Genomic DNA, 15,366 nt, shown 5'->3' with positions numbered 1-15,366 from the left:
ATGCCTGCCTGTCTGCCTGTCTGCATGCCTGCCTGCCTGTCTGTCTGTCTGCCTGTCTGCCTGTCTGCCTGCCTCCTGTCTGCCTGCCTGCCTGTCTGTCTGCTTGCCTGCCTGACTGCCTGCTTGCCTGCCTGCCTGCCTGCGTGCATGCTTGCTTGCTCTTCACTCCCACTTACCAGAAACCACTCCAATTCAGACTGCCTAGAATCTGGGACCAGGGAAAGAAGCCACCTAAAGCCCTTTTCTATACCCGTGTCTAAGGACCTGCATCTGCCCTGGTGATAGATGCTAGGATCACTTCCTAGAAAGATCCACGCTACTAACCTATGGGAATGAAGCTTCAGTTAGACACTCGGATCTTAACTGAATGATTTCAGTTGAACACTAATATGTGGAGTGGGTCTCACATAGCCATTTCCTGACCAAATATATCCCCACCAATTTCTAGCCCTTTCCAATAAGTGTCTTTGTTTTCTTTCCACCATGCCAACTTTCTTTGACTTTAGCAAATTTAAACAGATCCATCTAAAAGATATTCAGATTAATTAAAAGTATTTCTATTAATCTAGGCTATGTGTATTTCTCAAGAACGGCAATGAATAATTAGGTATGTCTGACTTCAATGTGATATTGTTGTGTTACATATATATATATATATATATATATATATATATATATATATCAAAATACATACCTTTCTCTCCCTTCTTTTCGTGACCGTGTAATCTGATTAATCTCCAATGCTGTGAGCTTTTTTGCCACACGATATTGCCAGGTATAAAAGGCTTCTTTTGAAGCTGCTATCACATGGGTTTTGGTCATGGCAACAAATAGTGGTACTATTCAAAAGAAACAAAAGACAATTAGTCTATGGTTACACAGAATGCACTTCAAAGGACTTCAGCATCCCTGAGGCTAGCTCCTCATTTTAGAAATAATAAGCCCACAGTCTCCAAATACACACGCAGTCTCTCAAATCAGAAAAGAATCTGAAGTATTAGGATCATACAAAAATACTAAGTAAAATGAATCTGCCATCTAATGGACCAAGAGCTAAAACCTCCAAACCTTTTAGAGAACACTTAGGACTAAGAGCGGTTGCTGTACATCGATGGAAGAGCACTTGCCTAGCATGTGAGAAGCCATGGATTCAATCCTCAGTATCACAAGGTAAAAAAGGCCTGGCAGTGTGGTGCTAACTGACTGGATAAACAGCTCGAGAATTTAAATTCTAGATTTTTTATATGCTAAGTATTTCAGTGGAGTCAGTTTTTTGTTTTTGTTTTAAATTCTGGCCATAACGGTTTTTCTATTCAAAACAAAAGATATATTATTAATGACCTCTAGAGGGAGCGCAAAGCCTTCATTGCCTGGCACAAAACCATGGCCCCGGGGAAAGGCAGCTAAGCCTCCACCGGGGTGCACTCTCTCACTGACTCCTTTTACTAAATTCTAATAAACACGGCAAATCCTCCGTGAGTATTCCAGTTCTGGTAATTACTATGCTATCACTGATTTGAGGTTCACAAACCTTTACTGGTTAAAAATATAAATAAATTTTTCTAAACATATAATAAAAGCATTTTCTCAACCAAAGTTTAATTACAATTAAAAGTTACATTCATGCTTTTTATTCTTTTTCCCACATAATTTATTCTGACCATACTTTCCCATCCTCTGTGTAGCTTATTCCTGGCACTTCATAAATAAAAATTTATTAGTATCCTAATTAATTCAAAATTAAAATGTTATTGGTTCAAAAGACAAGTCAGGCTTCTTGGATTCAAATCACAAACATTCATAACTATAATGTTATAAATTATTTCCTCTCTCCATACCTCGGTTTTCTTGTTGTCTACTGAAGGTAACAATATCAGCCATATAGAGCTGTTTTGAGGATTAAAAGAGAAAATAAAGGATAACACAGTACCTGAAGTAAATAATAATTTTTATTTGGTTTTGGCTTGGTTTCTCAAGACGGGGTTTCTAGTGTCCTGGAACTTGCCCTGTAGACCAGGCTGGCCTTGAACTCAGGGATCCACCTGCCTCTGCCTCCTGAGAGCTGGGATTAAAGGCATGCTCCGCCACTGCCCAATTTACACTTTAATTTACATGTTTAAAAACATGTCAGGCACTTTTCTAAACACACTATGCGTATAACTCACAGCCACTGTATAAGGCCAACATTGTTATCATCATTTAGCAGATACAGTTTAAGTTGCCTGTGTGAAGTGGGCAAGTGGAACACAGACCCAGGTAAACTACTGCTCCTGAATCTGTGCTCTTAGTCGCTGAAGCAGAATGCCCCTCAATAAACGTTACCACACATTAGGCATGGTAGCTATCATCATTTTTTATGTTTATTTTCTACATGGATTTTTATAATATAACCAAGTACTCAGAACAAATGCAACTATATCTGAAACATAGTTTCAATTAATATAGTAGTACTTTCAGTAAATTCACATGGGAACACAATGCTATCTATGTAAATTCTGATAGATTTTTATTAAAAGATTAATTAAACCCCAACTAAATTTATATTAAAAAAACAAAGATGAGGTGGCCCATCACAATTTGATATTACTAAAGGTGTCACAGAGTTTGCTCACAAGTCATGGAAAAAGTCAACTGGTACTGACCAAGAAGCCCCTGACTCTTGCAAGTTTTCACAGGACTAGAAGGTGCTGCACAGACCTGTGAACCCCGCATGCTACAGTAATGACTGGCATGGCAAGATAATCCTGGATGTAACAGTGTCACCAATGTCAAAAGGACAACGAGCTGCTGCCTGGTTGAATTTAATGCCTGATCCACAGAAGGAAACACATGCCTGGTACTACAAATCTGGTTAGGGAGTTTGTAGCCTAGCGATAGACCTGATGCTATTATCCTGCTAAATGGACATGGTATCAAACTGCCCTCGAAATTCATACCCATAGGACACTCACTTATCTTCATGCTCACAAACTAGAACCGTTCTCCATCTTCATCAGAGAAATGTCATTGTGCAGTGGACAGAAATCCACAGCTGATCAAAGTACAGAGAATGTGTCTATGGAGGGCTCAGCTACACATGGGACAGGTATCCCAGCACCAAGGTTCAGGGACCAGCAGAGAAGGGGGCAGGAAGATGGCAAGAGCCAGAGGCCAGAAGAGGATATGACAGGACCACTGTGCCTGGGAACTCACAGCAGCTGTGGCTGCCTGCACAAGACCCGCTCAAGACCAAGCCAGTCAACACTAGCGTGGAGGTCCAGGCTCAGGAGCCTGTGATGCTTGAGTCAATTATTTTAAAGAACATGGCAGGTCAACTCAGTACAGTGAATAGCTCCACACCAATGAGCACATGGACAGCAAAATTAGACTTAGTGGATTATTAAAAAACAAAACGAACAAAAAACAGAAGGCATGAAGTTGGGAGGAAGTGAGAGCTAGGGTGTAGCTATCCATTAGGGAAGAATAAATCTGATCAAAATACACTGTATGAAATTCTCAAGGAGTTAATTAAATATTACATTAGGAAGAAAATGAAGGCCAACTTTGATAAAGATTTACTGATTTTTATTTTATGTGTATGGTTTTTTGCCTTTTTGTATGTCTATGCACCAATTATGTTTCTGGTGCCCCTGAAGGCCAAAAGAAGGCATAAGACCTCCTGGAACAGGTATCACAGATGGTTGTGAGCAGCCATGTGGGTGACGGAAACTGAACCCAAGTCCTCTGGAAGAGCATCCGGTGTTCTTAACTGTTGAGCCACCTCTCAAGCCCTAAGATCATTTTTTAAGAGATAGAATTCTTAGGGCTGGGGAACATTATTCAGCTAAAAATACTCAATCCCCCTTTTAAGTCGACTTAGGGTGAAAACAATTCAAAATATCAGTGCCAGAGAGAAGGCTCAACAAGCTAAGATGCCATGTAAGCATGAGGAACTGAGTTTATGTCCCCAGAACACACAGTAACAAAAGACAGGCAGGCATACCAGCCACCCGTAATCCCCAAATTCAAGAGGCAGAGATGGGATCCTTGGAGCAAGATGCTAGTTAGACTAGTCAATATTAGCAAACTCCAAGTTTAACAAAAGGCTTGGCCTCAATAAGTAAAAGTAGAGCTATCAAACCTCAACATGCATATATACATGTGTGCCAACACACATGAGCATGCATATACACAGGCGCATATACAACACCCACATACACATGCAACAATTTCAAAATACGTAGAAAGATTACTGAAGGAAAATTTTAAGAAATTATGCTTCTATCAACCGAGCCTTAACAGTAATAGGCAGTCATTATTAACCAAGTCAGGATGTAAAGTAATTTAAAACAATTTAGGAATTCACATATAAGAAAAACTTGCTTGTAATATTTTAATGCTGAGGGCTGAATAAATTCCTGCATCTAAAATTGTTCCCACTTTGCAACTTACTCGTGTCTTAGCACTTTAAAGAGCTGGTAAACTGAAATGTTTTCATCAAATTAACTTTCTCCAGAATACATGGGAGCCATCATTAGAAACCTGCCAAAATGACTGCCCCACAGCGGATCCTCTCTGGTCACTCTGTCCCTCTATCCTTCTCGCAATGCTATCCTTTCCTCTTAGAATGCCAGCTGAAGAAATACAGGCATCTTCTTCTCCTTCCCCCCCCCCCCTCTCTCTCAGACAGGGCTTCTCTGTGTCGCCCTGCCTGTCCTGGAACTTGCTCCATAGACCAGGCTGGCCTTGAACTCACAGAGATCCATCTGCCTCTGCCTCCTGAGTGCTAGGGCCTGGCATGTACATGCCATCCTTCCACACCAACATTCGTTTATCCCAGTCATCAATACAATATCTAGCACATGGAACACAGGACAGAAGCAGTAAACTGTTGCTCAACTGATTAACCAAGCCTTATATATTTATACAACCCATAAGAGAAGTCATAATTTCTTTAATCATTTCCCCAGGGACTATTACAGTGTCTGAAACAGTATACTTTTGGTGGTTTGCTAAATAATCACTTTTAGTTTACATGACATGAACACTGTCCATGCACTCAAGATACATTTGTGAAGGCAAGTGCTGTTAGAGACTGGGGATATGGGAGTTAACTAGACACAAATCTTTAAGAAGTCAGACAAAGAAAGCGGCAAGCACAGGGCAGGTGGGAAGTACCTTGGAAGGAGTACACACAGTGATAATGAGAGCTCCATGGGACAGCACCCAAAGAGGGACCTGCACTCCTCATATTGAGCACAGACGAGCCCTGCCAACCAGACTTTGCATAATGTCAAGGTTCTTTGATTTCTACAGAAACTGTCAAGAGGGAAAATAAAGAACAAACCAAAACAATGCATTCTAGATGAGCGCCTGCCCCGTGACATGGCTATTGTGTGTTTCCGTGTCCTACCTGCATGGAAACTTCGGAGAGACTTTCAAAGGGAATTGTGTAGGATACAAGCGGAAGAAAATGTTGAATCTTTGCAGCCACTTGCTGCAGGTCAGTGAATGAACTCTTGGTTAATGTCTCATCCAGTGAGACTATAAGATGGAAAGTTTAAACCTCAGAAATACAAATCGTCAAATTCTCTAATACTCACCGTTTTATGAAGCAGAAGGATTTACATTTAGTTTTGTTTTTAAAACAGTCTACCTGGCATTAAAAGTTACTTTGAGTTTAACCCTATAACAACAAAAAGTCAACACTTAAACTTTTGATATTGAAAAAAAATACAATCTCAAGATTAGCAAAATTCACATCTTAAAGGCATAATACTTTGCTTCAGCGAGATGGCGCAGTGGGTAAGGACTCACAGTATTGAGCCTAAGAAACTAAGTTCAATCCCCAAAAACCATAGAGTGGGAGGAGAAAATCACCCCTGAAAGTTGTCCTCTGGCCTCCATATGCATGTTCTCTCTCCAGCCCACTGATGAGCTTTTTAAGACCCAATATCTAACCTGAAAATAAATGGCTGCTTCTCAGGGTCAGAAAATAGCTCAATAGATTTTCAACATATTTTTTGGACCGAATTATTCTTGTCACACCACTTCCAACACATAAAAGTACATTTTATAAAAGAAATATTTATTTTGGAAGTTGAAATTGCAAAAAAATATTTTAATGGCTTTTAATAAATTTCTTAGGATGAGACTTGAAACTAGGCAGAGTGTTACTTTTTGTATCTATTGGATAGAGGGAAGGGTAAAGCTAAAGTAAACAAATGTCCTCAGAAATAAGTAACAGGGAAATTTTTAAGACTTTCTCTATCAATAGCCTGGCTTCATTAGAAAGCTCTGGAAAAATCAAGCTTATTTTATAAGCAGCTGAAGTGTTTTTATGGCAGAGAAGTATTTACAAGCAGTTTATTAATAATAAAAGTGTTTTAAAAGCAAAATTCTTTCTATAACCCTGTTTATTACGTACTAATTTGCATTGCACACCAATTCCTCTACAACTGTATCCCCTTGTCGACAAATGGTGGCGATTACTGAATTACTATGGGCTTTAGGCGCAGGAGTCTTACAGGTCCTGTATCCGCCATCATGCTTCTACAGTGAAGGGAGACACTGAGAACAGCCAAGGCAACCAGAGAATATCAGTATAATGAATATCACCAGTACGGGTAGAAGGTGTGGTCTAAGACACACTGGTGTGTGGGTGTGCAGAGGCCAAAGAAGGATGTGGTGTGTCTATCTTCTCTGTCATTATCCACCTTACCTTCTGAGACAGGGTCTTTTACTGAACCAGAAGCTGTTTCAGTTAGGTTGTTGGACCGGCGAGTTCCTGGGATCCCCCTTTCTTAGTCCCCAATGCTGGGGGGTTACAAGCACTTGTGGTCATGCCCAGATTGTGTGGGTGGTAGGGGATTTGAACTCGGGTCTTCTTGCTAGGACAGCAAACACTCCGACACAATGAGTCACACCTCCAGTCCTTTAGGATGTTTTTAATTAGTGTTACAAACGAAACCTGATCAGGAAGGAAGTAAATGCTAACATTTGCTTACCCAAATCAATGTATTTCGGGTCCAAGGGTGTGCCAATAGAATTGCAAAGAACTAACACAAACTGTGAACAAACAGAAGAAAAAAAGTATCAGAATCCTTGCAAGAATATCAGAGTTCCTGCTTGTGAGCAATGAAGAATAAATCATGCTTATCCTTTCAAGCGTCACTAACTGGCAAGTCTTTGATAAAACAGTCAGTACAAACAAGAACAGACAAAAAGAAAGACCATCTTCAGCACTGACTATTAAAAAAGACCAACTAGCAGCCAGGCACCACAGAGCACCACGGTTTCAGAGAACACTCTAGACATACGTGGAGAGAAGCTGCCTCCGTCATTTACAGCTAAGCTTTCTGATACGACGGTGGCCTAACTCGTTCTCACCAGCCCCATCTATCCAACCACACAGAACAGGAGTGATTTGTTACCGTTGCACCAAAGGTCTCCATTTCATTCTCCTCCTTTGAAGCAATATATGAACAGTATGAGAAATTAAAAAATGCAATTAATTCAGGAATAATGGCTTATATCCAAACAATCATCATAACTCATATTAGGAAAAATACGATGTACACTTTACATTATACTGTTCTAAGTTGATAATTTCATCTTAACTATTAGCTACTATATTGTGCACTAACAATACTGTTCTACTTAAATGTTTTCTAATCAGCTTAATAATTTCATATCAATTCTGCATTGTTTGTTTTTTTTCTATCAATATCTCAAAACTTGTTTAATTTTATAGACATTAAATGATAAATGACTAAAATTTTACCCTTCTACTACTTAAGATAGGCTGTCTGTTGCCTCAGGTAACACAAAGGTCTGCCCCACACGCACACACCACAGCTTTCCGCTTTAAACATAACTTTTTAGGATTTTAGATCCAAATTCGAGACTGAATATTTGGGGTAGGAGTTTCTGAAGTGCAAAACTCAACGATCACATCATTTCGACCACACAAAAGCTCTGACAGCTGATTGCTCCAGAACATCATGACTTCCCTATTGAAATACTTTGCTGCCCTTGTTAAGAAAAACAGGTTTGGGAACTGTTTTGGTTTTTCTCTCTATGCTTAGTTTTCAATGTATTAATTACTAGCTTGACTCTCCAGTTATGCCTGATTGAGTACATCTTCTCTCAATGGATTTGACACGAGGCGATGTAGTGGCTGATCCACCTGACCTTCCCTCGGAGCCTGGCCTCTGCCTGGAGTCCCTGGGTGTGCCCTGGGTCAGCTGAGACACTCTTTACCACAGGGGCTGGGCTTCTGGTTTTCCTCCTCTTTCTTGGTTTCTATAGCTCATTTTAGTGTCCTTTACCAGAAAATATCTCCTTAACACAGATCAGCATGAGAGGAAAATTTTGTCGCTCTTGCACATTTAAGAAGACCGGTATTGCACCTCACACGGGAGTTTGCTCATGGACTCATTTTCTCTCAGAATTTTGAGGGCGATTCTCCAAAGCTTTGCTGTTAACTAGCTGAATGCCAGCCTAACCTTTCACCTTGTGAAATCTACTACTACTGTGTTGTGCCGGTTTCATCCCACGTGCTCTGAAATTCACAGCGGCATTCCTTGATGTGGAGACACTGTCAGTCACTGAACCGGATTACTCCTAATTGAAAGCCTCAAAGGAACTCTGCTCCAGTCGGGGTAGTCTCTGCATGTGTGCTCACACGTGGGAGAGCCTGTTTGTGATCACGCATGTGGAGGGCAGAAGTTGACTTCCCCATCATGCTGCACTTGACTTACAGGGCAGGATTGCTTGCTGAACCCAGCTGATTGATTTCAAAGTGTAGTCAGCCAACTTGCCCCAGGGACTTCCTGTCTCAGCTTTCCCTGTGAGGGGACTACAGGTATACTACCATGCACCCAGCTTTTACCATGCACCCAGCTTTTATGTCGATGTCAGGGAGCCAATCTCCAGCCCTCACACTTGCACAAGGTTTCATCCACTGGGCCAGCCCCTCATCCCCGTCCTCCATTTTGCCTGTCCGCTCTTTTTAGCACTATTATTCGAATGTTAAACCTTCACAACATCCACACTATTTTCCATTTCCTTGTCTGTTTGCTTTTGTGTGTGTGTGTGTGTGTTTCCTTCACTTCATTGTTCAGCCTTCTTGGCAAACTTTTCAATATGATTATCATCTTTGTGATTTCCATATCCTTCTCTTGTTTTATGGATGGATGTCTCTGAACTGTGTAAGGATACCAATGACCGTTCTTACGAGTCAACAGTGCCTTTGAATTGTTCTCCCTGGGCCAGAACAATGGCTAAATGGTTAGGAGAAGTTATTGTTCTTGCAGAGGGCCAGGGTTCAGTTCCCGATACCCATCCATAATTCCAGTTCCAGGGGTTCAGACACCCTCTTCTGGACTCTGTGGGCCCCTGCACTCATGTGCTGCACAGACAAGCAGACACACACATGAATAAATAAACAAACAAATAAATAAATGACGACTGGGCATCGTGGCTTGTGCCTTTAATCCCAGCACTCAGGAAGCAGAAGCAGGAGTATCTCTGTGAGTTCAAGGCCAGCCTGGCCTACATATCAAGTTCTAGGACAGCCAGGGCTACATAAAGAGATCCTGTCTCTCAAAACAAAATAAAACAAAACAAAAACAAAACCCAAACTATGACCTGAACTATTCCCCTCCTAGTCTTTGTTTACCCCAAATTCTTCTCCCTCTATTTGTGTCTATATTTAGCATCGCTTACTACCTTGGACATTATCCCCAATGTCTATACTGCCTTCCCATCTTCTATATGTAGGAGTAGGATGCTAAAACTCTATGTGGTACCTACTCCATCATGTTGCTGTGAGACGATTGGGCAGGTCTGTCTTAAGAGATTCTCAATCTAGCCCGGCGGTGGTGCACACCTTTAATCCCAGGCAGAGGCACGCAGATCCCTCTGAGTTCAATGTCAGCCTGGTCCACAGAGCAAGTTCCAAGACAGGCTCTACAGCTACACAGAAACCCTCAAGGCTGGAAGCTCAGCTGCCTGTGCTCTGGGAGCCATGCAGGAGAGCATGGTGGGACTAGGAGGGCAGTGCTTCAGGACAATGCTAACACCTGTCTGACTTTCAGCAGAGTCTGTCCCCATCAGCCATGCTGAGGATTCAGCACAGAAATCCCTTTTTAAGATTTACTTGGGGCTTGTAGCTTGTAAGAAGGCTCAGCAAGTGGAAGGGCTTGCTGCCCAGACTGATAACCTAAGTCCACTTCTTTAAACCTCCATGGTGGAAAGAGAGAACAGACTCCTGAAACTTGTCCTCTGACTTCCAAAAGTGTGACGGAGGGCAAGAGCACAAACACACTCAAATAAATGTAAAAAGATTTTTTTCTATAACTGTTATGTTTTTTTAGGTTTGTATTTATTATTATTTTTGAGATGATTATATCATTTCTCCCTTCCCTCTAAACCTTCCCATATCCCCTTCCCTGCTTGCTTTCAAATTCCTGGCCTTTACTTTCATCAATTGTTGTTTTATGCATGCTTATATTGCATGCATATTTATTTGTTTATTTTACATGTATGGATGCTTTGTCTGCATGTATGTCTGTGCAGTACCTATGGAAGCCAGAAGGGGGCACCGGATCCCCTAGAACTGGAATTAGACTGTTGGCTACCTTGTGGGTGCTGAGAATCTAACCCAGGTCCTCCAGAACAACATCCAGTGCGCTTACCCACTGGCCCGTCCCTCCAGCCCTTACTTTCACTTTGGTCCACCTGATGACCAAACCTCACTCCTGGTAAATGGGAACAAGACCACAGCCTGTAGGCTCTGCCTAGAGGAGATCAGGAGACTTGCCTATTCCTATGTCTTTTTGTGGTTTGGGGAGGTTTTGTTTCTTACATCATCTCTGGTCCTCCCAGATTATATTTGCCCAACAAGGCGCCTCAAGTCCTAGGCTTCTTCAGCATTCTCTAACCAGTTGCCTCTAGCCACAGCCCAAGAATGCGTCCTTAGGTCTGTCAGAGTCGCCCCCCTCGTCCACGTACTCTCCCATCTCCACACTTCGTTGTCAGCACCTATCTTTTCTGACCCCTATGGGTATACTTATTTGAAAAACACTTGTACTGCTGTTCTAGTGTGTGTCAGGAGAAAACAAAGCCAAACGGAGCTGTCCAAATAATTGCCTTTAATAAAATCTCTGAGCTTTTAAATCATAACCCAGTCAAAGACACTGATCGTCGTCTTTTCAAATACATGCTTTTGAAAATTCTCAAATTGTTGGCATGCTTACAAAAACACATAACATATTCTTTATTTTATGTTATGATATTAGTTTTAAATAAACTGTATCTCCAACTAAGAATAGATTTATCAAAGTCAAAAAGCTACCCAAACTCTTTTGTAATTTCATCAGTATTTCTACTAGACATCTGGATATTCATTTTTCACTTGTGACATATTTCAGAGGCAGGAGCTCCAGTATGGAAACTGTTAGCATGACCTGCCAATGCCTGGCTGCTAGGAAAAGGAATCAGAGAACACAGAAACATGGATCCAGCTCTCCAAGACAGGTTCAGACAGACGTGGCCAAGAGAGTTAATGTTCTGTCCTTGCCAGTGCCACACTTGAGGTGGTGGGTAGCTAGAGAGCAGTTCTGCCATTGCGAACACATCTGTATCTTAAGATCAAGGGGTCCCTACCTGAGGGTGATTTTCATCAGCTTTCGTAGCCAAAATGCAGAAATCGCCACAAGTGGTGATGGAAATGAGACTCTTCACATATTTAATGTATTTCTCATTGTTTTTTGTGTCCCAAAAGACAACACAGTACTCAGGACGATCAGGTCTGGTATACGCATAAACCACAGTATTTGAACAATAGCCCCACTAGGAATGGAGGAAGGGAAGGAACAGAAGTGGGGAGGAAAGAAATGGAAGATAGACTATTTAGTTTGGGAGAGAAAGTCCCATTATTTTATTTTTACTTTAGATTAATGTAACAGTTGCTGTATCAGGACTGAAAAATAGATCTTTTCTTATTACCAAAAAAATCTAAAAATCACAATAAAAGACATTTTTTAAAAATGTTCTACAAAAATAAGTTTAGCTTGTCTAACTTTCCTTAAAATTTGCAAATATTAAGCTTCAGTGCTAAAAATTTTCAGTAGTTAATCCCTGCTTTAAGGATGGGCCCAGAAAGTGATCAACTGCTATCAAGAGTTTGAATCCTGGGTCTCCAAGACAAAACTCAGAAAGTAGGCACTTTGTCTTTTCCCCATCCATGTATTTTACAGAACGTTTTTATAGTCAATCCTTCTACATTGTTTATTCAAAACAAAACGCAGAAGCCCCGCCCCAGCTTTCTGAGTAGTAACCACGTACGGATCTTGTAGTTACAACCATTCATTGAATGTTTGCACCACAGTCCCCACAGAGAACAGAAGGTGCGCACGCACAGCTTTCCCTCCGTCTAACATGCTTGAACATTCATATGGAGTCTTGGGTACATTATACTCATCATCAACACTCTGCTTATATTACTGAAAGTTCGGCCATGTAGAATTTTCATACCACTCACTAACATCAACTTTGACTTTAAAAGACTTTAGATTTACGAAAAAGTTAAAAAGGTACAAAGTTCCCAAAAGCCTTAAAATATTTTCCCTGTCGTTAGCATGATACACGGCTGTGATACATTTGTCCGAGCTAAGAACCCAGCATCACTAGACTTTACACTCTTCATTAGCTTTCCCTAGTGTCCTCTGAGATGCCAGAATCTCATGGTGGCTACTTTATACTCCGCTGTCATGTCTCCTGGGATCCTTTGAACTGTGATGATTTCTCGGTCCCCCTGTATTTGATGATCTCAGCTGAAACCAGTGCCCATCAGTTTGGGTCTGTCTGGTATTTTCTCATGCTTACACAGTTACTGGTTTGTAGGAAGACCAGAACTAAACATGCCTGCTCCTCTCGTGTCACATGAAGGTTTATGATCTCCCCATGACATCACTGAGGATGTTAACTCTCATCACTTGGCCAGAGAGTGCTTTCCCAGGCTTTGCCACTGAACAGCTCCCTTCTTTTCCTTTTCTAAGCTCTAAGGATGGGAGGCTCCACCTCTAAGAGAGGCAGTATGCAATCTGGAATACTTCTGTAAGAAAAATCTATTTTCTTCCATTTATTCTATTCAAACACGGGGCTGTGTGCACTGTGTGTGCTGTGTGCACTGTGCTGTGTGTGCTGTGCTGTGTGTACTGTGTGTGCAGTGCTGTGTGTGCTGTGCTGTGCTGTATGTGCTGTTTGTGTTGTGCTGTGTGTACTGTGTATGTTGTGTTGTGTGTGCTGTGCTGTGCTGTATGTGCTATATGCTATGCTATGTGTACTGTGTGTACTGGGCATACTGCACTGTGTTGTTCTGTGCTATGTGTACTTTGCTGTGCTGTGCTGTGTGTACTGTATGTGCTGTGTGTGCTGTGTGTACTGTGTGTGCTGTGTGTGCTGTGTGTACTGTGTGTGCTGTGTGTGCTGTGTGTACTGCGTGTGCTGTGTGTGCTGTGTGTACTGTATGTGCTGTGTGTGCTGTGTGTACTGTGTGTGCTGTGTGTGCTGTGTGTACTGTGTGTGCTGTGTGTGCTGTGTGTACTGTATGTGCTGTGTGTACTTTGTGTGCTGTGTGTACTGGTGTTGTGTGCTCTGTGTGCTGTGCTGTGTGTTCTACTGTATGTGCTGTATGTGCTGTGTGTACTTTGTGTGCTGTGTGTACTGGTGTTGTGTGCTCTGTGTGCTGTGCTGTGTGTTCTACTGTATGTGCTGTATGTGCTATGTGTACTTTGCTGTGCTGTGCTGTGTGTACTGTATGTGCTGTGTGTACTGTATGTGCTGTGTGTGCTGTGTGTACTTTGTGTGCTGTGTGTGCTGGTGTTGTGTGCTCTGTGTACTGCGTGTGCTGTGTGTGCTGGTGTTGTGTGCTCTGTGTGCTGTACTGTGTGTTCTACTGTATGTGCTGTATGTGCTGTGTGTACTGCGTGTGCTGTGTGTACTGTGTGTGCTGTATGTGCTGTATGTGCTGTGTGTGCTGTGTGCACTGTATGTGCTGTATGTGCTGTGTGTGCTGTATATGCTGTATGTGCTGTGTGTGCTGTATATGCTGTATGTACTGTATGTGCTGTGTGTACTGTATGTGCTGTATGTGCTGTGTGTGCTGTATGTGCTGTATATGCTGTGTGTGCTGTGTGTGCTGTATGTGCTGTGTGTGCTGTGTGTGCTGTGTGTGCTGTATATGCTATATGTGCTGTGTGTGCTGTATATGCTGTATGTGCTATGTGTACTGTATATGCTGTATGTGCTATGTGTACTGTATATGCTGTATGTGCTGTGTGTGCTGTATGTGCTGTGTGTACTGTATGTGCTGTGTGTGCTGTATGTGCTGTGTGTGCTGTGTGTGCTGTATGTGCTGTGTGTGCTGTATGTGCTGTATGTGCTGTGTGTGCTGTGTGTGCTGTGTGTGCTGTGTGTGCTGTATGTGCTGTGTGTGCTGTATGTGCTGTGTGTGCTGTATATGCTGTGTGTGCTGTGTGTGCTGTGTGTGCTGTGTGTACTGTATGTACTGTATGTGCTGTGTGTGCTGTGTGTGCTGTATATGCTGTATGTGCTGTGTGTGCTGTGTGTGCTGTATGTGCTGTATGTGCTGTGTGTGCTGTGTGTACTGTATGTGCTGTATGTGCTGTGTGTGCTGTGTGTGCTGTGTGTGCTGTATGTGCTGTGTGTGCTGTGTGTACTGTATGTGCTGTATATGCTGTATGTGCTGTATGTGCTGTATATGCTGTATGTGCTGTATGTGCTGTATATGCTGTATGTGCTGTGTGTGCTGTGTGTACTGTATGTGCTGTATGTGCTGTGTGCTGTGTGTGCTGTGTGTGCTGTATGTGCTGTATGTGCTGTGTGTGCTGTGTGTACTGTATGTGCTGTATGTGCTGTGTGCTGTGTGTGCTGTGTGTGCTGTATGTGCTGTGTGTGCTGTGTGTGCTGTATGTGCTGTATGTGCTGTATGTGCTGTGTGTGCTGTGTGTACTGTATGTGCTGTGTGCTGTGTGCTGTGTGTGCTGTATATGCTATATGTGCTGTGTGTGCTGTATATGCTGTATGTGCTATGTGTGCTGTATATGCTGTATGTGCTGTATGTGCTGTGTGTACTGTATGTGCTGTGTGTGCTGTATGTGCTGTATGTGCTGTATATGCTGTATGTGCTGTATATGCTGTATGTGCTGTGTGTGCTGTATATGCTGTATGTGCTGTGTGTGCTGTGTGTACTGTATGTGCTGTATGTGCTGTGTGCTGTGTGTGCTGTGTGTGCTGTATGTGCTGTATGTGCTGTGTGTGCTGTGTGTGCTGTGTGTACTGTATGTGCTGTATGTGCTG

General features: G+C 42.2%; 1 protein-coding gene across 2 annotated transcripts in view; it reads right to left on the bottom strand.

The window, feature by feature from the left end:
• The window catches only part of Wdr35 (WD repeat domain 35), a 57,819-nt gene that overhangs the window by 25,371 nt on the left and 17,082 nt on the right, over positions 1-15,366 (bottom strand). The window contains exons 10-13 of one of the 2 annotated variants that reach the window (XM_075984002.1): positions 11,650-11,835; positions 7,413-7,445; positions 6,987-7,047; positions 695-839 (exon numbers count right to left, since the gene is read on the bottom strand). In XM_075984002.1, the coding sequence (XP_075840117.1) occupies positions 695-839; positions 6,987-7,047; positions 7,413-7,445; positions 11,650-11,835 (425 nt within the window). The remainder of the gene's footprint in view (positions 1-694; positions 840-6,986; positions 7,048-7,412; positions 7,446-11,649; positions 11,836-15,366) is intronic. The other variant, XM_075984003.1, reaches the window with a different exon arrangement.

The sequence above is a fragment of the Microtus pennsylvanicus genome, chromosome 8, assembly GCF_037038515.1.
Source record: "Microtus pennsylvanicus isolate mMicPen1 chromosome 8, mMicPen1.hap1, whole genome shotgun sequence".
Classification (NCBI taxonomy): Eukaryota; Metazoa; Chordata; class Mammalia; order Rodentia; family Cricetidae; genus Microtus; species Microtus pennsylvanicus.
Note: the sequence above shows the minus strand (reverse complement) of the source record. Positions and strands in the feature narration are given on the sequence as shown.